At 46.2% G+C, this 25,901-nt stretch overlaps 1 protein-coding gene across 1 annotated transcript in view; it reads left to right on the top strand.

Moving 5' to 3' along the window:
* The window catches only part of LOC144604533 (extracellular sulfatase Sulf-2-like), a 244,641-nt gene that overhangs the window by 180,104 nt on the left and 38,636 nt on the right, over nt 1–25,901 (top strand). The window contains exons 6-9 of the mRNA XM_078419046.1: nt 593–744; nt 10,566–10,735; nt 21,852–22,002; nt 24,333–24,508. Coding sequence (XP_078275172.1) covers nt 593–744; nt 10,566–10,735; nt 21,852–22,002; nt 24,333–24,508 — 649 coding nt within the window. The remainder of the gene's footprint in view (nt 1–592; nt 745–10,565; nt 10,736–21,851; nt 22,003–24,332; nt 24,509–25,901) is intronic.

Below are 25,901 nucleotides of genomic sequence, written 5' to 3'. Positions count from 1 at the left end.
CCCCATTCCCCGGCCTTCTCCCCATAGCCCCTGACACCCGGACTAATCACGAATCTATCTATCTCTGCCTTAAAAATATCCATTGACTTGGCCTCCACGGCCTTCTGTGGCAATGAATTCTCCACCCTCTGACTAAAGAAATTCCTCCTCATCTCCTTCCTAAAGGAACGTCCTTTATATCTAAGGCTAAGACCTCTGGTCCTAGACTTTCCCACTAGTGGAAACATCCTCTCCACATCCACTCTCTCCAGACCATTCACTAACGTCTAAAACCACCTTAGTTTAGTTGAGTTGATTGTCACATGTACCTGAGAAATCTGGCCTGGAATAGCTGCCACATTTGGCAAATTCCAGGGGAGTTTATTTTATGGCAAACATTGCATTTTACGAGCATATGAAGTTGATTATAGGGTAAGTGTATCAGCCTTAAAAACAACTCCTAGCCTTAAGCTGATGATTTAGTTCTAGGAAGAACAAATTGGTCAGCACGCGACAGTTTGCTAATTTGTTGACTGGTGCGATTGCATCAGCAGGTTGAATGCATAAGCCTGTTCATGTGGTCGGTGTTTAATCTCCTCCTTTTGTGTTGCAGCATTCTTTGGAAAGTATCTGAACGAGTATAACGGCAGCTACGTCCCACCTGGCTGGCGTGAGTGGGTTGGATTAATAAAGAACTCTCGCTTCTACAATTACACACTTAATAGGAACGGCGTAAAGGAGAGGCACGGGTTTGAGTATTCAAAGGTACTCGTCCAGAGCAGTGTTTATTATGTTCAAGCATTGGCGTGAAAAGCAATTTGCCTCGTGTGTGATCTCAACACAAAAGTTGCACTTCCATTAAATGTGACGTTGACCCTGAATGTTGCAGTTTTACTTCCCACTTCTGTGTTTCTCTTTACACTCAAACAAAGATACTAGAGGAACAGTGGCCGATTAGGAAATCGGTGGCCGATTAGGAAAAGGGGAGATGCAACGAGACCTGGGTGTCGTGGTGCACCAGTCATTGAAAGTAGGCATGCAGGTGCAGCAGGCAGTGAAGAAAGCGAATGGTATGTTGGCATTCATAGCGAGGGGATTTGAGTATAGGAGCAGGGAGGTTCTGCTGCAGTTGTACAGGGCATTGGTGAGACCACACCTGGAGTATTGCGTACAGTTTTGGTCTCCTAATCTGAGGAAAGATATTCTTGCCATAGAGGGAGTACAGAGAAGGTTCACCAGATTGATTCCTGGGATGGCAGGACTTTCTTAAAGACTGGATAGACTTGGTTTGTACTCGCTGGAATTTAGAAGATTGAGGGAGGATCTTATAGAAACTTACAAAATTCTTAAGGGGTTGGACAGGCTAGATGCAGGAAGATTGTTCCCGATGTTGGGGAAGTCCAGAACAAGGGGTCACAGTTTAAGGATAAGGGGGAAGTCTTTTAGGACCGAGATGAGAACGTTTTTTTTCACACAGAGAGTGGTAAATCTGTGGAATTCTCTGCCACAGAAGGTAGTTGAGGCCAGTTCATTGACTATATTTAAGAGGGAGTTAGATGTGGCCCTTGTGGCTAAAGGGGTCAGGGGGTATGGAGAGAAGGCAGGTACGGGACACTGAGTTGGATGATCAGCCATGATATATTGAATGGCAGTGCAGGCTCGAAGGGCCGAATGGCCTACTCCTGCACCTATTTTCTATGTTTCTATGTTTCTAAGATAGACCACTCAACCCTAAAAACCGTAGTATGTCTTGGCGCCATTTTAGGAGGCAGAAACTTGCAGAAACATTTTAAAAGAAAAATAACAAAAATCTGTGAATTGATAGATGAGATATATTCTGCGATTTTATGGTATCAACACACGTACTGTTCCCCCAAAACACTGATAACACTGCGAGAGGCAGAACGAACGGCGGGTGTTGCCTACTAAAATGGCGGACGTTACGCTCCTTTGCGTACTACGCTTCAGCATGGGCGATTTCGACGGAGGGGTCCATCTTGCTCCTCTAGTATCTTTGCACTCAACACAGACACAAAATGCTGGAGTCTTCTTCTTGCGTACGGTGTGCACAGCCTAAAGTTGTAGGTCAAAATGGCGGCACGGTGGCGCAGCGGTAGAGTTGCTGCTTTACAGCGAATGCAGCGCCGGAGACTCAGGTTCGATCCTGACTACGGGTGCTGCACTGTAAGGAGTTTGTACGTTCTCCCCGTGACCTGCGTGGGTTTTCTCCGAGATCTTCGGTTTCCTCCCACACTCCAAAGACGTACAGGTATGTAGGTTAATTGGCTGGGTAAATGTAAAAATTGTCCCTAGTGGGTGTAGGATAGTGTTAATGTACGGGGATCACTGGGCGGCACGGACTTGGAGGGCCGAAAAGGCCTGTTGCCGGCTGTATATATATGATATGATATGATAAAATGGACTAACTCAGCGGGACAGGCAGCATCTCTGGAGAGAAGGAATGGGTGACGTTTCGACTCGAAACGTCACCCATTCCTTCTCTCCAGAGATGCTGCCTGTCCCGCTGAGTTAGTCCAGCATTTTGTTTCTCCCTTGGGTGTAAACCAGCGATACAGTTCCTTCCTCCACATCTCTTTACTCTCTTTCTCTCTCTCTCTCTCCCCCTCACCCCATCGCTCCCAATTGTAGCTATTTCGATTTTGGAAGTTGTTCAAAATGCCAGGCTGTTTATTCCCAGCTAAATTCCCACCAGATACTGAAATCTGTGTCATCTTCACCAAGTGAACCAAATTTGATGTAGGTCACCGAGGATATTTATTAGCTTCAAAGTAGTCAGAAAGAACATCCACAGAAATCTGTAATGCTCCACATGAATCTAAGAGAGTCAACTAACCCCTTAATAACCGTAATATAGAATTGATTAAATATTTGTACATGAGGTCCAAGAATGGTCAAAACTGGGATGGTGGCTTGAATGTTTAATTCTAGCTTTACATATCCTTTTATACTCTTACTTAAATTTAGATATATAAATTATTGACATGAGCAAGGTTATTGGGTAAGTAACCTGCATAGGAAGAAGGGTCTCGATCTGAAACGTCACCTATTCTTTATCTCCAGAGATGCTGTCTGACCCGTCGAGTTACTCCATGTTTTTTGTGTCTATCTAAGATAAGGCAAATTTGAGATGTGATCTAATCACACAATGATGACCCTTTATCACATACATTGTAAGGAGACACAAAGAACTGCAGAATTTTGAGCATAACTCAAAGTGTCATAGAGTGATACAGCGTGGAAACAAGCCCTTCATCCCAACTTGTCTATACATGCCCACACTAGTCCCATGTGCCTGCGTTTGGTCCATATCCCTCCAAACTTGTCCTATCCATGTACCTGTCTAACTTTTTCTTAAACGTTGGGATAGTCCCAGCCTCAACTACCTCGTCTGGCAGCACGTTCCATACACCCACCAGCCTTTGTGTGAAAACGTTACCCCTCAGATTCCTATTAAATCGTTTCCCCTTCACCTTAAACCTATGCCCTCTGGTCCTCGATTCCCCTACTCTGGGGAAGAGACCCAGTGCATCTACCTGATCTGTTCCTCATGATTTTATACACCTCTATAAGCTAATCCCTCATCCTCCTGCGCTCCAAGGAATAGAGTCCTTGCCTGCTCAACCTCTCCCTATAGACCCTCTAATCCTGGCAACATCCTCGTAAATTTTCTCTGTACCCTTTCCAGCTTGACAACATCTTTCCTATAACATGGTGCCCAGAACTGAACACAATCCTGTAAATGTGGCCTCACCAACGTCTTATACAACTGCAACATGACCTTCCAACTTCTATACTCAATATTCTGGCTGATGAAAGCCAATGTGCCAAAAGCCTTTTTGACCACCTTATCTGCCTGTGACTCGGCCTTCAAGGAACCATGTGCCTGCCCTCCTAGATCCCTCTGCTCTACAACACTCCCCAGAGCCCTATCATTCACTGTGTGGGTCCTGCCCATGTTAAACTTCCCATAATGCAACTGCCCACATTTCTCTGTATTAAATTCCATCAACCATTCCTCAACCCACCTGGCCAATCGATCAAGATCCTGCTGCAATTTTTCACAACCATCATCTGCAAAACCATCCACTTTTGTATCTGCAGAGGGAATGGATAAGCAATGGTTCAGTGTTATTTCAGAAGCACCTAAAACATTGCCGATCCATTGCCTCCATCGAAGCTGTCTAACCTGCTGAAATACTCCAGCACTTTATGTTTTGCACGTAGAATTTAACTTTGGCTACAAGTGAGAAATGATATCATGGGAAAGGGAGGAACTGAGTGTATATGTACACTCATATATAGGGCTGTACCTTCATGTCACCTCATTGAAATGTAGTCCAGTATTTAACAGCTTTAACAATTACTAGCTGGGACTTGATCTTGTTTCAAATGTAAAAAGGTCCATTGATCTACAGGGCCATAGATGACTAGAGAGATATGGGCACTCAACACTGTGGGACAGGGGGGAAATACTTGCCGGTTATTTTCCATTATTTCCTGCTGCCATAACAGTATTCAGTGTGGCACAAAAAGCCAGAATAACTCAGCAGGTCAGACAACATCTCTGGAGGAAATAAATAGGTGGTGTTTTGGGTCGAGACCCTTCTTCAGACTGAGAGTCAGGGGAGGGGGAAACGAGAGATATTGGCGGTGATTTCGAGAGATATGGAACAAATGAATGAAAGATATGCAAAAAAAATTAACGATGATAAAGGAAACATGCCATTATTATAGCTGTGGGCTAGATGTAGTTGGATTTCATACGGACCCAAAACATCACCTATCCTTTATCCTCAGAGATGCCACCTGACCCGCTGAGTTACTCCAACACTTTGTGTCCATCTTGGGTGGATAGCTTACAAGATCTACAACACCCATAGCTTAGACAATAGATTTTAGTTTAGAGATACAGCGCGGAAACAGGCCCTTCGGCCCACCGAGTCCGCACTGACCAGCGATCCCCGCACACTAACACTATCATACACACACCAGGGGCAATTTACACATACACCAAGCCAATTAACCCACATACCTGTACATCTTTGGAGTGTGGGAAGAAACCGAAGATCTCGGAGAAAACCCACGCAGGTCACTGCGGCAGAGAATTCCACAGAATCACAACTCTCTGGGTGAAGAAGTTTTTCCTCATCTCATTCCTAAATGGCCTACCCCTTGTTCTTAAACTGTGACCCCTGGTTCTGGACTCCCCCAACATCGAGAACATTTTTCCTGCATCTAGCTTGTCCAATCCTTTAAGAATTTTATATGTTTCTATAAGATCCCCTCTCATCCTTCTAAACTCCAGAATTTAATCCTTCTAAATTCAGTCTGAAGATGGGCCCCGACCTTAAAAATAGAGGTTATCGTTCTTCCCTGCGGTGAAGAAAAAACAATTTTCATCATTTTAAGCAGAAACATTATTTATCAAATGATGGTGGTAAACTACTATACAAACTTTTTTTAGATCTCAAAATTGCCAAAGAGGTAATTGGCGGCACGGTGGCGCAGCGGCAGAGTTACTGCCTCACAGCGCTTGCAGTGCCAGAGACGGGTGTTCGATCCCGACTACGGGTACTGTCAGTATTGAGTTTGCACGTTCACCCCGTGACGTGCATGGGTTCTCTCCAAGATCTTCGGTTTCTTCCCACATTCCAAAGACGTGCAGTTTGTTAGGTTAATTGGCTTGGTATAAATGTAAATTGTTCCTATTGTGTTAATGTATGGGGATCGCTGGTCGGTGTGGACTCGGTGGGCCGAAGGGACTGTTTCCGCACTGTATCTCTAAATGAAACTAAACTACTTGCTGGTGTAACTTAGTGGGTCTTGCAGCATCTCTGGAGAGAAGGGATGGGTGACGTCTCGACCCGAAACGTCGCTCATTCCTTCTCTCCAGAGATGCTGCCTGACCCGCTGAGTTACTCCACCATTTTGTGTCTACCTTCGACTTTAACCAGCATCTGCTGTTTTCTTTCCTAAACTACATGCTCCTTGACGCATTGCTAGGGAACCAGGATCATGTTGCCCTGGGAACAACTATGCAGTAAGCTGATAGTGAGCTATGCAGGGCTGGTCTGGGAATCGTCCCAGCTAAATTCCATGCATTCTTTTGATCCTTTCGTTCCCACCCAAATCTCATCAGGACATTAAAACCTACACCACGATGCTAGTTATTGACCGATTCAGTCTCAGAAACCAAAAATACCATCGGCTCCAGGTTTACAATTTGTTGTGCACAGTGAAGTCTTTGTGAACCAAGGGTGCACAAATTAAGTGTACAAAATCATGAGAGGAATAGATCGGGTAGATGCACTGTCCTTTGCCCAGAGTAGGTGAATCAAGACCCAGAGGACATCGGTTTAAGGTGAGGGGTGGGGGGGAGGAGGGGGGAGGGAGGGGGAAAGATTTAATAAGAATCTGAGGGGTAACCTTTTCACACAAAGGGTGGTGGGTGTATGGAATGAGCTGCCGGAGGAGGTAGTTGAGGCAGGGACTATCACAACGTTTAAGAAACAGTTAGACGAGGTACATGGATAGGACAGTTTTTGAGGGATATGGACCAAATGCAGGCAAGTGGGACTAGTGTAGCTGGGACATGTTGGCCAGTGTGGGCAGGTGGGACTAGTGTAGCTGGGACATGTTGGCTGGTGTGGGCAGGTGGGACTAGTGTAGCTGGGACATGTTGGCCGGTGTGGGCAGGTGGGACTAGTGTAGCTGGGACATGTTGGCCGGTGTGGGCAGGTGGGACTAGTGTAGCTGGGACATGTTGGCCGGTGTGGGCAGGTGGGACTAGTGTAGATGGGACATGTTGGCCGGTTTGGGCAGGTTGAGACAAAGTACCCAGTACCTGCCACAGACTGCCTGAAGATATCATAAACCTGGCTTCACATTCAGCTGAAGTTATCATTCATTTAGTATGAAAGCTAAGCGATAGGCTTCTGGAAGGCACCTCACACCATTTAGTTTTAATGCATCAGTACCTGTTGCTTGAGATTTTTCATATTTCACCTATTTATTCCTAAATATTTTGCTTGGGCAACTTGCAACCCAACGGTCTGAATATTGTAACCCTTGCCTTCTCTGCCTCTCCATCCCTCCCCATCCTAGTACTCCGACCAGTCTGACTGTCCTCTTGATTAAATTTTACATTGTATTCCTGGTTGTCATCTTCCCCTCAACTAACAATGATCTATGACAGACCACAAAATGCCGGAGTAACTCAGCGGGACAGGCAGCATCCCAGGAGAGAAGGAATGGGTAATGTTCCGGGTCGAGACAACTTCTTCAGAACAATGATCTATTCTACATTTTCCTTGTTCTCCATCCCCATTTGATCTCTCGCTTTCACACCTTACCCTTCTGTATCTCTGGAGGAAAATAACTGCAGATGCTGGTACAAATTGAAGGTATCACAAAATGCTGGAGTAACTCAGCGAGTCAGGCAGCATCTCAGGAGGGAAGGAATGGGTGACGTTTCGGGTCGAGACACCTCTGAGATAAGTGTGAGGTTATTCACTTTGGAAGTAAGAATAGAAAGGCAGATTATTATCTGAATGGTGTCAAGTTAGGAGGAGGGGGAGTTCAACGAGATCTGGGTGTCCTAGTGCATCAGTCAATGAAAGGAAGCATGCAGGTACAGCAGGCAGTGAAGAAAGCCAATGGAATGTTGGCCTTCGTAACAAGAGGAGTTGAGTATAGGAGCAAAGAGGTCCTTCTACAGTTGTACCGGGCCCTGGTGAGACCGCACCTGGAGTACTGTGTGCAGTTTTGGTCTCCAAATTTGAGGAAGGATATTCTTGCTATGGAGGGCGTGCAACGTAGGTTCACTAGGTTAATTCCCGGAATGGCGGGACTGTCGTATGTTGAAAGGCTGGAGTGATTGGGCTTGTATACACTGGAATTTAGAAGGATGAGGGGGGATCTTATTGAAACATATAAGATAATTAGGGGATTGGACACATTAGAGGCAGGAAACATGTTCCCAATGTTGGGGGAGTCCAGAACAAGGGGCCACAGTTTAAGAATAAGGGGTAGGCCATTTAGAACGGAGATGAGGAAGAACTTTTTCAGTCAGAGAGTGGTGAAGGTGTGGAATTCTCTGCCTCAGAAGGCAGTGGAGGCCAGTTCGTTGGATGCTTTCAAGAGAGAGCTGGATAGAGCTCTTAAGGATAGCGGAGTCAGGGGGTATGGGGAGAAGGCAGGAACGGGGTACTGATTGAGAGTGATCAGCCATGATCGCATTGAATGGCGGTGCTGGCTCGAAGGGCTGAATGGCCTACTCCTGCACCTATTGTCTATTCTATTCAGGCTGAGTCGAGGATGAAGCATGCACTCGGCAAAGCTTTCAATTCACATTAGCTATTAGTATAAAGAAAAATCTGAAAGGTTAGCAATTAGATGATGTGTATAAAGGCATTAATGGATTAAACTGTTCAGTTCTACTGATCTTTTTTTTCCATTTGATTTCATGAGTCAAGTGTGATTAAATGTCGTACATACCGCCAATGAAATTCCTACTTGCTGCAGGTTTGCAGGCCCATTAACAAAATGGTGCATAAATAAATATATAAAAATCAAAAATACAGTAATACACGGTGGTGTTGCTGCTTTACAGCGCCGGAGACCCGGGTTCGACCCTGACTACGGGTGCTGTCTGTACGGAGTTTGCACGTTCTCCCTGTGACCTGCGTGAGTTTTCTCCGGGTTTTGCTCCGGTTTCCTCCCACACTCCAAAGACGTCCAGGATTGTGGGTTCAATTGGCATTGGGTAAAATGGTAAATTGTCCCTAGTGTGTAGGATGGTGTTAAGTGTGTGCGCTGTGTCTCTAAACTAAAACTATAAACTAAGAACTAAATTATCAGTGATCCTAGGTAACCAGACCAGAATACAGTACATAGTGCAACCTAAACAATGTCCATGGTAGGTCATAGTTACTGAGGCGGGGTGGGGCCTGGTGTTGTGCAGTGTTGAAGAGGTGATTGGAAGGAGCTGTTCCTTAACCTGGAGTTTACAGTTTTCAGGCTTCTGACCCACCTTCTCAATGGTAGCTAGCAACGGGATGAGAGCGTGGCCAAGTTGGATGGGTCTTTGATAACATTAGCTGCCTCTTTGAGGCCGTGTCCCCTGTAGATCCCTTCGATGGTGGGGGAGGTCAGTTCCCTTGATGGGCCTGGCAACTTCTGCCACTTACTGCAGCCTTCCTCGTTCCTGGGCGTTCGGGTTACTGCAGCCTAACGTTGCCCCTGCATTTGTGAAGAGAAGTAACTGAGAGCGAGCATACTGCCATTGAAGGAGGCCGCCACCTGTGTCTGCAAATGCAGATTGATTGAATACTTTATTGTCGCAGCTGACAAAAAAAGTCACCGTGAAATTCTTTGCTTGCCTACCGGGTGTGCAAATAGTCACCCATAAAGGGCGCTTACAGTTTCAAATTCCCCTCCCCCTACTCCATTGTTCTTCCCCCTTCCCCCCACAGTGCCCCCCCCCCCCCACGGCAGTCTCCCCTCCCCCACGGCGGTCCCCTTTCCAACCCCCCTCCCCCTTAAACCTTTGTCCTCTGATTTTTGATTCCCCTCCTCTAGGTAAAAGACTCTGTGAATTCTCCCGATCTCTTTCTCTCATGATCTTACACACTTTACAAACACCCATTAACCTAGCCTCCACCATGGTCTGAGGCAATGAATTCCACAGACTCACCACCCTCAGGCTAAAGAAATTCATCCTCATCTTAATTTATTAATATAAGAATGCAGATAACTCATCGTTCAACAGTGCTGACACAACAATTTAGTTTTTTCTAATTCTGTGAAGATTTTTGAAAATAACATATTGCAATGAACAGCTGCAATTCTGATAAACTTGTCACTGTACACCTTTTTAATAAAACGACTATTTTGAAATATTGCACAGATTATGGAGAATCGAGGACCACAGGACACAGGTTTAAGGTGAACGGGGAAAAGATTCAATAGGAATCTGAGGGGTGACTTTTTCACACAAAGGGTGGTGGGTGTATGGAGCGAGCTGCCATATCCTTCCTTTGTCCCGCCCCCCTGACATCAGCCTGAAGAAGGGTCTCGACCTGAAACGTCACCCATTCCTTCTCTCCTGAGATGCTGCCTGACCTGCTGAGTTACTTCAGCACTTTGTAAATAAATACCTTTGAGCTGCCAGAGGAGGTAGTTGAGGTAGGGACTATCCCAACGTTTAAGAATCAGTTAGTCGAGTACATGGATAGGACAGGTTTGGAGGGAATATGGACCAAATGTGGGCCGGTGGGACTCGTGTAGCTGGGACATGTTGGCCGGTGTGGGCAAGTTGGGCCGAATGGCATGTTTCCACACTGTGTCACAACGGCATGTTTCCAAGCTGTATCAACTCTAATATCATTTATTTTTTAATCCATTTTTATTATTTGGTGTTACATTGTGAGAGCCAGATGCAACGGAATTTCGTTCAAATATGCACTCGTCTGCTGTATAGTTTTGAATAATAATAAAGTTATATTCAAATTCTATGACTCTATGAATCTATATAACATTCAACGCTTTATATTTCTGTTTCGTAGGATTACCTAACGGACTTGATAACAAATGACAGCATCAATTATTTTAAGTTATCGAAGAAGGTTTATCCACACCGCCCGGTCATGATGCTACTCAGTCACGCTGCACCTCATGGACCAGAGGACTCAGCCCCAAAATTCTCCCACCTCTTTCCAAACGCCTCCCAGCACATGTGAGTATTACTGTTAGCACAGTCTCGTAGCTATTGAGGTGTTGTTGTTGACAGCCATTTTCTCATTTAATCCTTCATCTGACTTACCAACGGTCCATTACATAGTTTATTTTAGTTTAGAGGCACAGCGCGGAAACAGGCCCCTTCGACCCACCGACCAGAGATCCCCACACGCTAACACTATCCTGCACGCACTGGGGACAATTTACACTTGTACCAAGCCAATTAACCCGACATACCTGTACATCTTTGGAGTGTGGGAGGAAACCAAAGATCTCGGAGAAAACCCCGGGTAGGTTACGGGGAGAACGTACAAACTCCGTACAGACAGCACCCGTAGTCGGGCTCGAACCCGGGTCTCTGGCAGTGTAAGCACTGCAAGGCAGCAAGTCTACCACTGCGCCACATTGCCGCCCCAACGGCATGCAGCCTAATATAAATTTACATTTTATCAGCTTCACGATTCTCGATCATAATATATATGGGGCGTGAGTTTTGTCACACAGCTAAGCCGTACGGACCAGCAAGGATCATATTCACTATTAAAATATTGCTGAATTAGCCAGGGGTGGTCTAAAGAGCTTGTTTCTGTGCTGTGTGACTCTATCACTCCATAACTCTAATATCATTTGTAAGAGTTGAGAAATAATATGTGTGCAGAAGGTTAGGGGTAAAAGAGTTAGGGGGAATAAAGTCAGTGAACTTTAGGGGTAATCAACTACTTAAAAAAGCATCCTGCATTATATTTCCATCGTCTGTCCATTGAATCCTTGAAGCTGACTGAACAGCTGACAAGTGCAAAGCAAAGCTGGCTCCTACCCTAGTGAGTTGCTAGTCATCAAAACACTACTTCAGGAGCCAAACTCGTGACTTGAAAGATGTGTTTAAGGTCCTCAACGAAAGACAGGGTGCTGGAGTTACTCAGCAGGTCAGGCAGCATCTGAGGACGGAGTGGACAGGTGACATAACAGGTTGGGTTCCTTCTTCAGACTGATTGCAGTAGGGGGAAGAAAGCTGGAAGAAAGGTGGGGGGTCAGGACATAGCCTGGCAGGTGGAAGGTATCTCCTGTCTGCTTTAGACTTCAGCGTGGAAACAGGCCCTTCGGCCCACCGAGTCCACGCCGACCAGCCATCTCCCCCATGCACTATCCTGCACACTAGGGACAACTTGCAATCCTTACCGAAGCCAATTAACCCACAAACCTGCACGTCTTTGGAGTGTGGGAGGAAACCGGAGCACCCGGAGGAATCCCAGGCAGTCTCAGGGAGAACGTTGCAAACTCCGTACAGACAGCGCCCGTGGTCAGGATCGAACCCGGGTGTCTGGCGCTGTAAGGCAGCAACTCCACCGCTGCGCCACCGTGCCGCCTCCTCAAGATACTCTCCGACCGAGGGTGTAAGGATGGTGGTGCCTGCTGAGCATAGCACAGGATAAGCCCAATAGTGGGTCTGAAGAAGGGTGTCGACCCGAAACGTCAACCATTCCTACTCTCCAGCGATGCTGCCTGTCCTGCTGAGATACTCCAGCATTCTGTGTCTACTGTCAGTGGGTGTTGGACAGACCCATCAGGAGGGACACGAGTTCTTTGAGCAAGGGGAAGGAAGGAGGAGGCAGCAACTGGCAGCATTGAAGGAAGAGCAGAACATGTTGTACGGAGTGCCAAGGTTGCCGCGGCAACTGGCGGATTCAGTCAGTCCCCAGCAAGGCCAACAAATTACTTTTAAGTGGAACCTCGTCCGCAGAGAAGCTCATAATGAACATCTGGGCACAGTCTACGCGTGGCGCATGTTAACAATTACAACTGCCCAACCAGAAACTAATACCAGATGCTAATGTTTAACGTGAACACAAGCGATGGAAACGTAACACTCTGCACGGAAAACCTATTTATTTCACAAAATGCTGGAGTAACTCAGCAGGTCAGGCAGCATCTCGGGAGAGAAGGAATGGTTGACGTTTCGGGTCGAGACCCTTCTTCAGACTGAAACGTCACCCATTCCTTCTCTCCTGAGATGCTGCCTGACCTGCTGAGTTACTCCAGCATTTTGTGAAATAAATACCTTCGATTTGTACCAGCATCTGCACTTATTTTCTTACACTACTTTTATGCAATGATCAATATGAGGGGTAACGGTAGAATGGGCATCACAACCTTATCCCCTCAATGGGAATGTTAAAGACCAGAGGCTCTAGCCTCAAGCTGAGAGGCAACGTTTTCCTACACTGAGTTTTGGGTGCCTGGAACGCGCTGCCAGGGGTGGTTTAGTTTAGTTTAGCTTAGAGATACTGCATGGAAACAGGCCCTTCGGCCCACCGGGTCCGCGCCGACCAGCGATCCCCGCACATTAACACTCTCCTACACCCACTCGGGACAATGTTTTACATTTACCAAGCCAATTAACCTACAAACCTGCACGTCATTGGAGTGTGGGCGGAAGGCGAAGATCCCGGTGAAATACCCACGCAGGTCAGGGGGAGAACGTACAAACTCCGTACAGACAAGCACCCGTAGTCAGAATCGAACCCGGGTCTCCGGCGCTGCATTCGCTGAAAGGCAGCAACTCTACCTCTGCGCCACCGTGACCGACCGGGTGGTGATGGTGGAGGCAGATACGATATAGGCCTTGAAGAAGACATTAGATGGACAGGCGGATAGGAAGGGAATGGAGGGTTATCTTGGCATCACGTTCGGCACAGATATTGTGGTCACAGGGAGAACATACAAACATCGTACAGGCAGTACCCTCGGTCAGGATCAAACCCGGGTTTAGTTTAGTTTAGAGATACAGCATGGAAATAGGCCCCTTCAGCCCACCAAGTCCATGCCAGCCAGCGATCACCCTGTACACTAGCACTATCCCACACACTAGGAACAATTTACAATTTTAACAAGCCAATTAACCAACGAATCTGTACGTCTTTGGAGTATGGGAGAAAACTGGAGACCCCGGAGAAAACCCACGCAGGTCACGGGGAGAACGTACAAACTCCATACAGACAACACCCATAGTCAGGATGGAACCCGGGTCTCTGGCGCTGTAAGGCAGCTACTCTACCGCTGCGCCGCCACTTACTGTTACAGAGTGAAAGGTGGGGTTGTCTATCAGACGGCATTTTGCTGCTGGTTTTAGGTACTGCCCTTGCCAACTTCATGACAGCTGTCAGCTGACATAGACCTTTACCTGTCAGCAGCTTCTTGAAGAAATCGTTCTATGTCACACAGTCTCAGCTCGAGCGAGTCTCTTTGTTCTCAGTGTCTGAAAACCTTTGAAATGTCTGCACTGATAGACATTTTAGTTAAACTTGTAAAAAAAAGTATGTTAAAGAAAAGCACGCATTCAGTAAAAGGCAAAAGACATAGTTCGGTACTGACAGATATCAAGTGGATTATATAAAGATTCCAACAGTGTGGGTCATAATGCAGTGTTAAAATCAGCACTATATTTTGTGATTATTCTGTCATTTTTATCATCCATAAGACCTTGATACAGTACATTAATGAAAACCATGCAGATAAAATGCTAAACCTGAAGAAACAATGAACTATAAATGCTGATAGACACAAAGTGCTGGAGTAACTCAGCGGGTCAGGCAGCGTCCCTGGAGGACATGGATATGCCAAGTTTCAGGTTTGGGTTAATTTAGTTTAGTTTAGAGATACACCTCGAAAACAGGCCCTTCAGCCCACTGAGTCTGCGCCGACCAGCGATCCCCGCACACTGATACCCTCCGACACACAAGGGGCAGTTCACAATTTACAGAAGCCAAATTAACCTACAAACCTGTACGGCTTTGGAGGGAGGGACGAAACCAGAGCACTGGGAGAAAACCCACGTGGTCACAGGGAGAGCGTACATACTGTGTACAGACAGTAGCCCTAATCAGGATTGAACCTGGGTCTCTGGCGCTGCAAGGCAGCAACTCTACCGCTGCACCATGAAACTCTTCCGCTGCACGAATGAAACTTAAATGAAAGCACATTCATTACGTGTGTGAGCACGGTAGATGTAGTTTATACAGGAGCACAGATTTGTTGAACATTCTACCTGCTGAGGAGATGAGGCAAGTGGCAGGTGGTAGCAAGATGCAATTTATACTGGCAACCATCCATTTGTTTCAATCTGTGCCAGTGTTAGATCTACCATTGAGACGTGCCTCATCCGTCTCAGCGCCAATTTGGAATTAATTCTGATCATTTATACATTCTCACTTGCCCCTTCTCTTCATTTGAAACATTCAGTGTAATTAAGCTGATACAGCTGCCATTCAGACTTCCTGTGGATGACAGATATAAGTAGGAAGATTAAACTCAGACATGCATTTGTTTAGTTTGGTTTAGTTTTGAGATATACAGCAGGGAAATTGGCCCTTCAGCCCACTGAGTCCACGCCAACCAGCGATCCCTGTACACTAACACACAAGGGACAATTTACCATTGACAGGAGTCATATTAACCTCCAAACCTAAGCGTCTCTGGAGTGTGGGACGTGTGGCACGGTGGTGCAGTGGCTGGAGCTGCTGCCTCACCGCGCCAGAGGCCCGGGTTCAATCCCGACCTTGGGCGATGTCCGTGTTAAGTTTGTACATTCTCCCAGTGGCCGGGTGGGCTTTCTCCAGGTGCTCCGGTTTCCTCTCACACCCAAAATAGTGAGAACAAAGAGACTTGAGCTGAGACTGTGTGACACAAAATGATCTTGTCAAGAAGCCGGTAACAAGCATAGGATTATATCAACTGACAGCTGTCATGAAGTTGGCAAGTGTAGTACCTAAAACCAGAAACAAATTGTCACCTGATAGACAACCCCACCTTTCCCTCTGTAACAGACTCGTTCACACTAATCTCAAGTCTAATGCCAATCATACTTAGGGACTTCAGTATTATCCGACCATCACAAGAGGTGGGAGAGGAAGCTTTAATGACTTAAATTTGTGACATGTGGCCTCACCATCCTGTGTGACACAGTGGTGCAGCGGGTAGAGCTGCTGCCTCACAGCACCACAGAGACCCGGGTTCGATTCTGACCCTCAGGTGCCATCTGTGCGGAGTTTGCACGTTCTCCTTGTGAAGGTGTGGGTTTCCTCTGGGTGCTCCAGTTTCCTCCCACATCCCAAAAGACGTGCGGGTTTGTAGGTGAATCGGCCCGCTGTAAATTGCCCCTAATGTGCAGGGAGTGGACGAGTAAGTGGGATATCATAGAACTAGTGTGAACGGGCGATCGATGGTCGTGTGGACTCGGTGGGCCGAAGGGCCTCTTTCCATGCAGAAATCTCCAAACTAAAATAAAGACAGCAGCACGCAATGCTCTGTAAATTAGCATCATAGATACATCTAAGGCATGTTGTTCAAATATGCAGTTATACTGAAAATCGTTGTTCAAAACAATGAAAACTGAAAATAAAATTGAAGCATGCAACATTTTTGATTTGGCCAATATATCAAAGAACACCTTGACAGCTACTGTACAGCTGCTAAATGTCAGACACAACTGTCATTTAAATGATATCCCATTTCCTTCGGCAATTTCAAACTTCCTACAACTAAATTCAGGCAAGTTAAGACAAAGGCAAAGAGCACAAGTAAAATGACAGCATGAAAATGTAATTAGCTTGAAGGGATTAAACCCAAAAATATACGAACTGCAATGATCGCTGAAAATTTTAAAACAAGGAAATGATTCTTCCTTTTACACAGAGAGTGCTTGCAACATGTTGCCTCAGGTAGTGGCGGTGTCACATATGAAAGGGGCATTGAGGAGACTTTTGGATAGGCGCATGGATATGCAGGGAATGGAGGGACACAGATTAGGTGCAGGCCGATAAGAGTTGATCTTGGCATTGGGTTTGCACAGACATTGTGGGCCGAAGGGCCTTTTCCTGTGATGTACTGTTCTACGCAGGAAGGAACTGCAGATGCTGGTTTAAACTGAAGGTAGACATAAAATGCTGGAGTAATTCAGCAGGACAGGCAGCATCTCTGGATAGAAGGAATGGGTGACGTTTCGGGTCGAGACCCTTCTTCAGACTGAAGAACGAATGGGTGACGTATCGGGTCGAGACCCTTCTTCAGACTGAAGAACGAATGGGTGACATATCGGGTCGAGACTTTTCTTCAGACTGAAGAAGGAATGGGTGACGTTTCGGGTCGAGACCCTTCTTCAGACTGAAGAAGGGTCACGACTCGAAACGTCACCCATTCCTTCTATCCAGAGATGCTGCCTGTCCCACTGAGATACTCCAGCATTTTGTGTCTATCTTCTGTACTGTTCTATATTCTATGTTTTACCTTCCCAAGATTTTGAACATTTGGAATAATAGGTAATAGTTAATGATTCTGAGTTAGTTGAGAATTTTAAGGGCGTTATTATCAATGTGTTTTAATTATAATGTTCGAGAGTAACAGAGATTATAACAATATGAGTTGATTTTTAACTGGAAACATAGAAACATAGAAAGTAGGTGCAGGAGTAGGCCATTCGGCCCTTTGAGCCTGCACCGCCATTCAACATGATCATGGCTGAACATCCAGAATCCGTACCCAGTTCCTGCTTTCTCCCCATATCCCTTGATTCCGTTAGCCCGAAGAGCTAAATCTAACTCTCTCTTGAATACATCCAGTGAATAGTCTGGTGAATGGATATGCGGGGAAGTCTAGTGATGGTTCTTATTAAATCATCAGTAAAGTTTGAAGGGTTTCTATGCTGAAATAATCTTCCATTGACATTGGATGGAGAAAAATTGAGAGACAAACTTACTATTCTCACTTTGAATGTCCTTGTAATTTCTGTTGTTTACTTCCCTATTTAGTTGTTGTTGTAGTAACCTTGATGTAATTTCTGCTTTGGAGAATAGATTTATTAATATATTTGGGTATTCCAAAGACAAGAATTGATGTTGCCTTATTGTGTGTCAGAAACCTGAGTTAATTTTCAATAAGCTGTCAAATAGATGAGGCTTTTAACGATTTGTGCTCCTGTAGTATTCCAAATATTCCATCACCGAGACAGGTTATTTCTTCATCAATCGTTCAATGTTTCACAAATATATACTCTCATAAATATCAATCACCAGAACAATGTAGTTCTCTAACTAGAGACAAATAGAATCTGTCTCTCACTACTTTACAACATAGCCGTATCAATATCTATTTCTCTTTATCAATGTCAACAGATATTTCATTACCTGTTGCATTATTAGCAACTTTCTGTACGTTTTTATCTCTTATTTTTAGCTTCCTCTCCTTCCTCTCTGTTATCAGGGTTCTGAATGGGGATTCTACAGCTTGGGTTCTGGCTGATTCACTTATGACATCTGATGAGCGTTCGACTCACTGGCGTTTAGAAGGATGAGGGGAGGACCTCATTGAAACTTACCGAACAATGAAAGGCTTGGATGCAGTCGATGTGGAGAGGATGGTTCCACTTGTGGGAGAGTCTAGAGCCAGAGGTTTTAGCCTCAGAAGAATAAAAGGACTTTCCTTTAGGAAGATGAGGAGGAACTTGAGGGACCTCATTGAAACTCACAGAATAATAAAATACATAGATAGAGTGGACGTGGAAGGGATGTTTCCACTGGTGGGAGAGTCTAGGACCAGAGGTCATAGCCTCAGAATTAAAGGGCGTTCTTTTAGAAAGTAAGTGAGGAGGAACTTCTTTAGTCAATCTGTGGAACTCATTGCCACAGAGGGCTGTGGAGGCCAAGTCAGTGGATATTTTTAAGGCAGGGAGTGCTATCCAGTTAGCAGAAAGACAATACACGATTACAATCGAGCCATTTGCAGTGTATACCCCATTGCGGACATTGGACTTTGTCTATGGAACTGGTGTCTTACAATGCTGAGAACCAAATTCCAAACTCTGTATCTTCCTCTTTGCTCTACCTATTGTACATGAGTTTGACTTAAACGTTCTGACACATAGTATTAACTAATTGGCCGGATAGCCTGTAACACAAAGCTTTTCATTGTACCTTGGTACACATAATGATAATAAACCTTCTAACTATCCTTCTAAATCTGAAGAAGGGTAAGAGCCTGAAATATCGCCTGCCCTTTTCCCACGCAGATGCTGCCTAATCCGTGGAGTTATTCCAGCACTTTGTGTTTTGCTCAAGATTCCAGCATCTGCAGTTCTAGTGTCTACATCTTTAGAGTTTAGAGATACAGCGCGGAAACAGGCCCTTCGGCCCACCGAGTCTGCACCGACCAGCGATCCCCGCACATTAACACTATCCTACACACACTGGGGAAAATTTTACGTTTACACCAAGCCAATTAACCTACAAACCTGTACGCCTTTGGAGTGTGGGAGGAAACCACAGATCTTGGAGAAAACCCACACAGGTCACTCGGAGAACGTACAATCTCTGTACAGACGGCATCCGTAGTCAGGATCAAACCTGGGTCTCTGCCGCTGTAAGGCAGTAGCTCTACCGCTGAGCTCTCTAGATAGAGCTCTTAAGGATAGCGGAGTCAGGGGGTATGGGAAGAAGGCAGGAACGGGGTACTGATTGTGAATGATCAGCCATGATCACATTGAATGGCGGTGCTGGCTCGAAGGGCCGAATGGCCTACTCCTGCACCTATTGTCTATTGTCTATTGAGCCATCGTGCTGCCCCATGCAGTTCTTGTCTCTACATCTTGTAAATCTATTCTTTATCAAATTTGAGCTTCTGTCTGAAGCTGTCTAAGTTCCACCTTTGCTACCTCTCCATGCACCCAATACTATTTCCACCTGTCACAACTGTGAGAAAATTGACTGCAGGAAAGTGCAATAAATCTAAAGAGATCAACTAAAAAAAACCCGACAAAATCACCGGTAAATTTATGACCCGCGGTGAACTCCACCCGCAAGGTGTAAGTGAGGCAGTAAGGAGGTTAATTTGCCTTCCATGTTCTCCAGAGATGCTGCCTGACCCGCTGAGTTACTCCAGCACTCTGTGAAACGTCACCTATCCATGTTCTCCAGAGATGCTGCCTGACCCGCTGAGTTACTCCAGCACTCTGTGAAACGTCACCTATCCATGTTCTCCACAGATGCTGCCTGACCCGCTGGGTTACTCCAGCACCTCGCGTCCTTTTTGGTAAAGGAGTATCTGCAGTTCCTTGTCACCAGGAGCAAGTTAATGTTTTTCAGTTGGCAGAATGTGAGTTGTGATGTCCCATAAGGTTCTAAGCTGGGACATCTGTTATTTTCTATTTATATAAGTGATTTTGGCAAAGGCACACGTTTTCTGAAGGCACTAAATTAGGTGTCATGGCAAACTGTAAACGTTGCAAGATAGTGCAGAGTGTCGTGGAAGCCATAGCTGAAGAAAGGGACTTTGTCAGATTATAGTCCTGGTTCCGTCCTCTAATGCAATGCCCTCCCACATCTCCCTCACTGAACGCACCCCAACATCATGATGCAGATCTGTAGGACTTTGGCGAGGCAGCTTTTGGTGTATTGTCTGCAGTTCTGGCCTGTAGCCTCACTACAAGGAAGATGTCGAGGCTTTGGAGAGGGTGGAGAGGTTTACCAGGGTGCTGCCTGGATTAGAGGGTTGCAGCAGCAGGGAGAGGTTGGAGAGACTTCTTTTCTCAGGAACGGTAGGACCAAGGGACACCTGACAGAAGTATCTATAATTACGAGACACATAGATAGGGTAGACAGTCAGAACCTTTTGCTCAGGGTGGAAGCATTCCAACACTAGAGGGCGTAGCTATAAACTTCAATGGAGTTGGGGGCACAGTGGCGCGGCTGGTAGAGCCACTGCCTCACAGCAGCAGAGACCCAAGTTGGATTCTGTCCTCGGGTGCAGTCCATGTGGAGTTTGCACATTCTCCCTGCAACCACGAGGGTTTCCTCCGGCTGCTCTGGTTTCAATAGACAATAGACAATAGACAATAGGTGCAGGAGGAGGCCATTCGGCCCTTCGAGGCAGCACCACCATTCAATGTGATCATGGCTGATCATTCTCAATCAGTACCCCGTTCCTGCCTTCTCCCCATACCCCCTGACTCCGCTATCCTTAAGAGCTCTATCCAGCTCTCTCTTGAATACATTCCGCCCACTTCCCGAAGACGTGTGGGTTTGCAGGTTGATTGGCCTCTGTAAATTGCCCCCCAAGTGTGCAGGGAGTGGATGAGAAAGTGGAAAGTACGTGAAGGAGAGATATAGGAGGTCCTTCCATCCCGCTGCTGTGAGACTGCACAACCAGCACTGCTCCCAGCAGACGAGTCAACAGTCACAGTTAAGGAATACACAGTAAACTGATGACAATTTATCCTTGTCTTTACTTTTATTTATAATGAATGATCTCTTGCTATCCAATTTGCTGCTGTAACACTGTAAATTTCCCCGGTGTGGGACGAATAAAGGAATATATATATATATATATATATACATACATACATACATACATAACATAGAACTAGTGTGAATGGGTGATCGATGGTAGGCACAGATTCGGTGGGCTGAAAGGCCTGTTTCCTTGCTGGATCTCTAAACTAAACTAAACAAAGTAAACAGGCATCTGCCAGATACAGTTCTGATTCTCTCCCCTCAACCACTGCCCCATGTTTCTCCAACATGTGTGGCACGGTGGCGCAGCAGCAGAGTTGCTGCTTTACAGTGGATACAGCAGAGACCCGGGTTCAATCCCGACTACGGGCGCTGTCTGTACGGAGTTTGTACGTTCCCCCCGTGACCTGTGTGGGTTTTCTCCGAGATCTTCGGTTTCCACCCATGCTCCAAAGACATACAGGTTTGTAAGTTAATTGACCTGGTAAATGTAAAAATTGTCCCTAGTGGGTATAGGATGTTGTTAGTGTGCGGGGATCACTGGTCGGCACGGACCTGGTGGGCCGAAAGGGCCTGTTTCCACGCTGTATATCTGAACTACACACATTGTGTTTTGTTGTCAGATGCTGTCAGACCCGCTGAGTCCCTCTGGCAGATTGTGCTATGCTTGCCTGTTCCCTCCACAGATGCTGCCTGACCCGCCGAGTTCCTCCAGCACTTTGTGCTTTGTTCACGAGTCTAGTGTCTGCAGTTCCTCGTGTCTCCAGATCGATTTGCCTGTCTGTCCCATCAGTAAAAGCCGACGTGATTAATACATTTGGATCATTTCACTTGCAGCACGCCGAGTTACAATTACGCTCCGAACCCAGACAAGCATTGGATCATGAGGTACACTGGTGCCATGAAGCCCATCCACATGGAGTTCACCAACATGCTACAGAGGAAGCGACTACAGACCTTGATGTCTGTCGATGAATCCATTGAAAAGGTGCGTCGTTAGATCCAAAATCGCTGGAATTATAATCATACAAGAGGCATGTGTCCAGGGCAGGAGAATGGGGTTAGGAGGGAGAGATAGATCAGCCATGATTGAATGGCGGAGTAGACCTGATGGGCCGAATGGCCTATTTCTACTCTTATCACTTATGATCTTATGATATCAGAGGTTCATATTTGCTAAACCCAGAGTATTTCATCCAGGGAGGGTCGCGTGAGTGGCAAAGGGTGCTTTGTGTAAAGATAGTTTATGAACACTACCGAATATAAGACTCATGAATGTACAAACGTTGAGAATGTCAGAACAGATTTTGCACTGTTCTTAGGGTGCTGAAGATATTTCATTATTCTGTATAAAGATTATTTTGGGGGGAAAAAATGAATAATGTCAGTCAGGCAACATGCACAAATCTGAGAGGCGATTATTTATGTTAACCTTCACTGCCAGAAAAAAATACTGGTAGTGCTTTCATATAGTGAAATGTTCACAAAGGTTCATTCAATGTGTTCAATACAGAGCTTGGGAATGAAAAGTTACCGAAAGTTGCAAAAGGCACAAAAAGGGTCCAGAGGAGGTTTACAAGAAAGATCCCAGGAGTGATTGGGTCAATGTATGATGGCCTAGAAAGGGGCCACAGTTTAAGAATAAGGGGTAGGCCATTTAGAACGGAGATGAGGAAGAACTTTTTCAGTCAGAGAGTGGTGAAGGTGTGGAATTCTCTGCCTCAGAAGGCAGTGGAGGCCAGTTCGTTGGATGCTTTCAAGAGAGAGCTGGATAGAGCTCTTAAGGATAGCGGAGTGAGGGGGTATGGGGAGAAGGCAGGAACGGGGTACTGATTGAGAGTGATCAGCCATGATCGCATTGAATGGCGGTGCTGGCTCGAAGGGCTGAATGGCCTACTCCTGCACCTATTGTCTATTGTCTATTGTCTATGACAAATCGGTCAGCCTGTGAGACCACGCTTGGAGTATTGTGAGCAGTTTTGGGCCCTGTATTTGTGCATGGATGTACTGGTGTTGGAGAGGGTCCAGCAGAGGTTTACAAGAATGATCCCAGGAATGATTGGGTTAACGTATGATGAGCGTTTGACGACACTGGGCCTGCATTCGCTGGAGTTTAGAAGGATGAGGGGGGAGGTCCTCATTGAAACTTACCAAATCAGCCATGATTCAATGGCGGAGTAGACCTGATGGGCCGAATGGCCAAATTCTGATCCTATCACTTATGACCTTATAAACTTAATTGTTATATGTACCAAAAGGAACAATGAAATTCTTACTAGGTCACCCGGTGGGCCGAATGGGCCTGTTTTCACGCTGTAACTCTAAAGTCTAAACATGCATCAAATGATTTCAAAGTCATCCTATCTCTTTCAATACATTTGGATCCAATTGTTCTAAGTAGGCACTCCCTGAAATCACTTAAAAGTTGATTGCTCTTGCAATGGGTTTGACTTGATTATATTTATGAATAGTATTACCTGATCTGTTTGGATAGCCCGCAACACAACGCTTTTCACTGTATCTTGGCCCGGTGGCGCAGCGGTAGAGCTACTGCCTTACAGCGCCAGAGACCCGCGTTCGATCCTGACTACGGGGGTGCTTGTCTGTACGGAGTTTGTACGTCCTCCCCTTGACCTGCGCGGGTTTTCTCCGAGATCTTCGGTTTCCTCCCACATTCCAAAGATGTACAGGTTTGTAGGTTAATTGGCTTGGTAGAAATGTAAAATGGTCCCTAGTGTGTGAGGGTAATGTTAATGAGCGGGGATCGCTAGTTAGTGCGGACTCGGTGGGCCGAATGGCCTGTTTCCGTGCTGTATCTCTAAACTAAACTAAACTAAACACATGACAATGATAAACCTCAACCTTTTATTTTCAACAAAACTGTGTTTAGTTTAATTTAGTTTAGAGATACAGTGTGGAAACAGGCCCTTCTGCCCGTCGAGTCTGCACTGACTAGCGATCCCCGCACATTAGAAAGCAGAAAAGCAGTCCCGACACCACCAGATGTGCACTAACATTGTCACTCTTCAAGTCACAGCTCGACAACTTGGACACGGATCATTAATGTCACCCCTACACACACAAGGGACAATTTTACATTTTTTTACCAAGCCAATTAACCTACAAACCTGCACGTCTTTGGAGTGGGGGAGGAAACCGAAGATCTCGGAGAAAACCCACGCAGTCACGGGGAGAACGTACAGACAGCGCCCGTAGTCGGGATCGAACCCGGGTCTCTGGCACTGCAAGCGCTGTAAGGCAACGACTCTACCGCTGCGCCACCGTGCCGCCCTAATTGATGTTTAATTGATGTTTCAGCTCTTTAATATGCTGGTTGAATTGGGTGAGGTGGAGAACACCTACATCATTTACACGGCTGACCATGGCTATCACATCGGGCAGTTTGGCCTCGTGAAAGGGAAGTCCATGCCCTACGAGTTTGACATCCGCGTGCCGTTTTTTATGCGGGGACCCAACGTGGAGCCGGGATCAATGTAAGACCTCGTTAAAGAAATGATTTACAGTCGCCTACTACTCACAGTCTGTTTTGGGCACGTGATCCAAGCTGGCAAAATGTTGTACTTACTGGGAAAGTGGTGGTTTTCAGGTGAAAACACTTGTGTGGGTAAAGTGTGAAGCCTAAAGTCAATTTGGCATTTCGAGCATGTTAGGAACATTCATCGTGAAGGTCCAGTTAAACAACTTGAGAAGTAGGCCCTGGAGATTAAACTTCGGTTACCAAAGTGTAAACACGTTGGTCAGGCCACATTAGGGTGGTGAGGCCACGTTTAGACTTCAGTTCAACGGCACCATGTTGCAGGAAAGATGTTGTCAAGCAGGAAAAGGTGCAGAGAAGATTTACGAGGATGTTGCCAGCAAAGATACTAGAGGAACAAGATAGACCACTCGACCCTAAAAACCGTAGTACGCCAAGGCAGGCGCCATTTTAGTAGGCAGTAACATGCAGAAACATTTAAAAAGAAAAATAACAAAAATCTGTGAATTGATAGATGAGATATATTCTGCATTTTATAATAATAATAATAATAATAATAAGCATTTATTTTATATAGCGCCTTATCGGGTGCTCAAAGCACTTTACAAAAACAATCAACATAAAAACAAACAGACAAACTATCCTAACGGAAAAGCGGCGAATAAACAACGCCAGCGTCCTCCCACGTTAGGGTCCGGCAGTAGACAACAAAAAGCACAGGACACACAGATACAATTTTTACACAAACAGCCATCACAGTGATTGCTCTAGGCACACCCTGACTGTGATGGAAGGCAAAGAAAAGTCTTATCTCCTCCTCATTCTTCTCCCGTGGTGCCACGAGGTGATCGAGGCTCCCAACTTTTTGAAGCCCCCACCGGGCGATGGAAAGTCCCAGGGCCAAGACGAGCAGGCAGATGAAAGTCCTGAGCCCCCACTGGGCGATGGAAAGTCCCAGGGCCGAGCCGAGCAGGCCGATGAAGGTCCTGAGCCCCCACCGGGCGATGGAAAGTGCTGCGGCCGGGCCACGCAGGGCGATGAAGGGCCTGCGAGTGGGTTGATCGTACCTCGCACTTCGGGGCGGTCGAAGCTGCTACGGCTGGAGCTCCCAAAAACCAGTCGCCAGCCAGGGACCTGCGAACTCCCGATGTTGCGGTCTGCAGGGCCCACGGCCGAAGCCTCCGAGATGGTAAGTCCAGGCCCTGCGACCGGAGTCTTCAAGGTCAATCCCAGCTGGAGGCCGCCGACTCCACGATGTTAGGCCGTAGCGCGAACGGAGATACGACACGGTAACGGTCGCATCTCCGTTGAGGAAGAGATTAGAAAAAAGATTTCCCCCAACCCCCCCACCACCCCCCACATACACAGAGTTAAAAATAAAACAAAACGTA

This window comes from Rhinoraja longicauda, chromosome 22 (assembly GCF_053455715.1).
Source record: "Rhinoraja longicauda isolate Sanriku21f chromosome 22, sRhiLon1.1, whole genome shotgun sequence".
NCBI classification, from domain to species: Eukaryota; Metazoa; Chordata; class Chondrichthyes; order Rajiformes; family Arhynchobatidae; genus Rhinoraja; species Rhinoraja longicauda.
The sequence above is the reverse complement of the archived record's forward strand: the minus strand, read 5'-3'. Positions and strand labels throughout refer to the sequence as shown.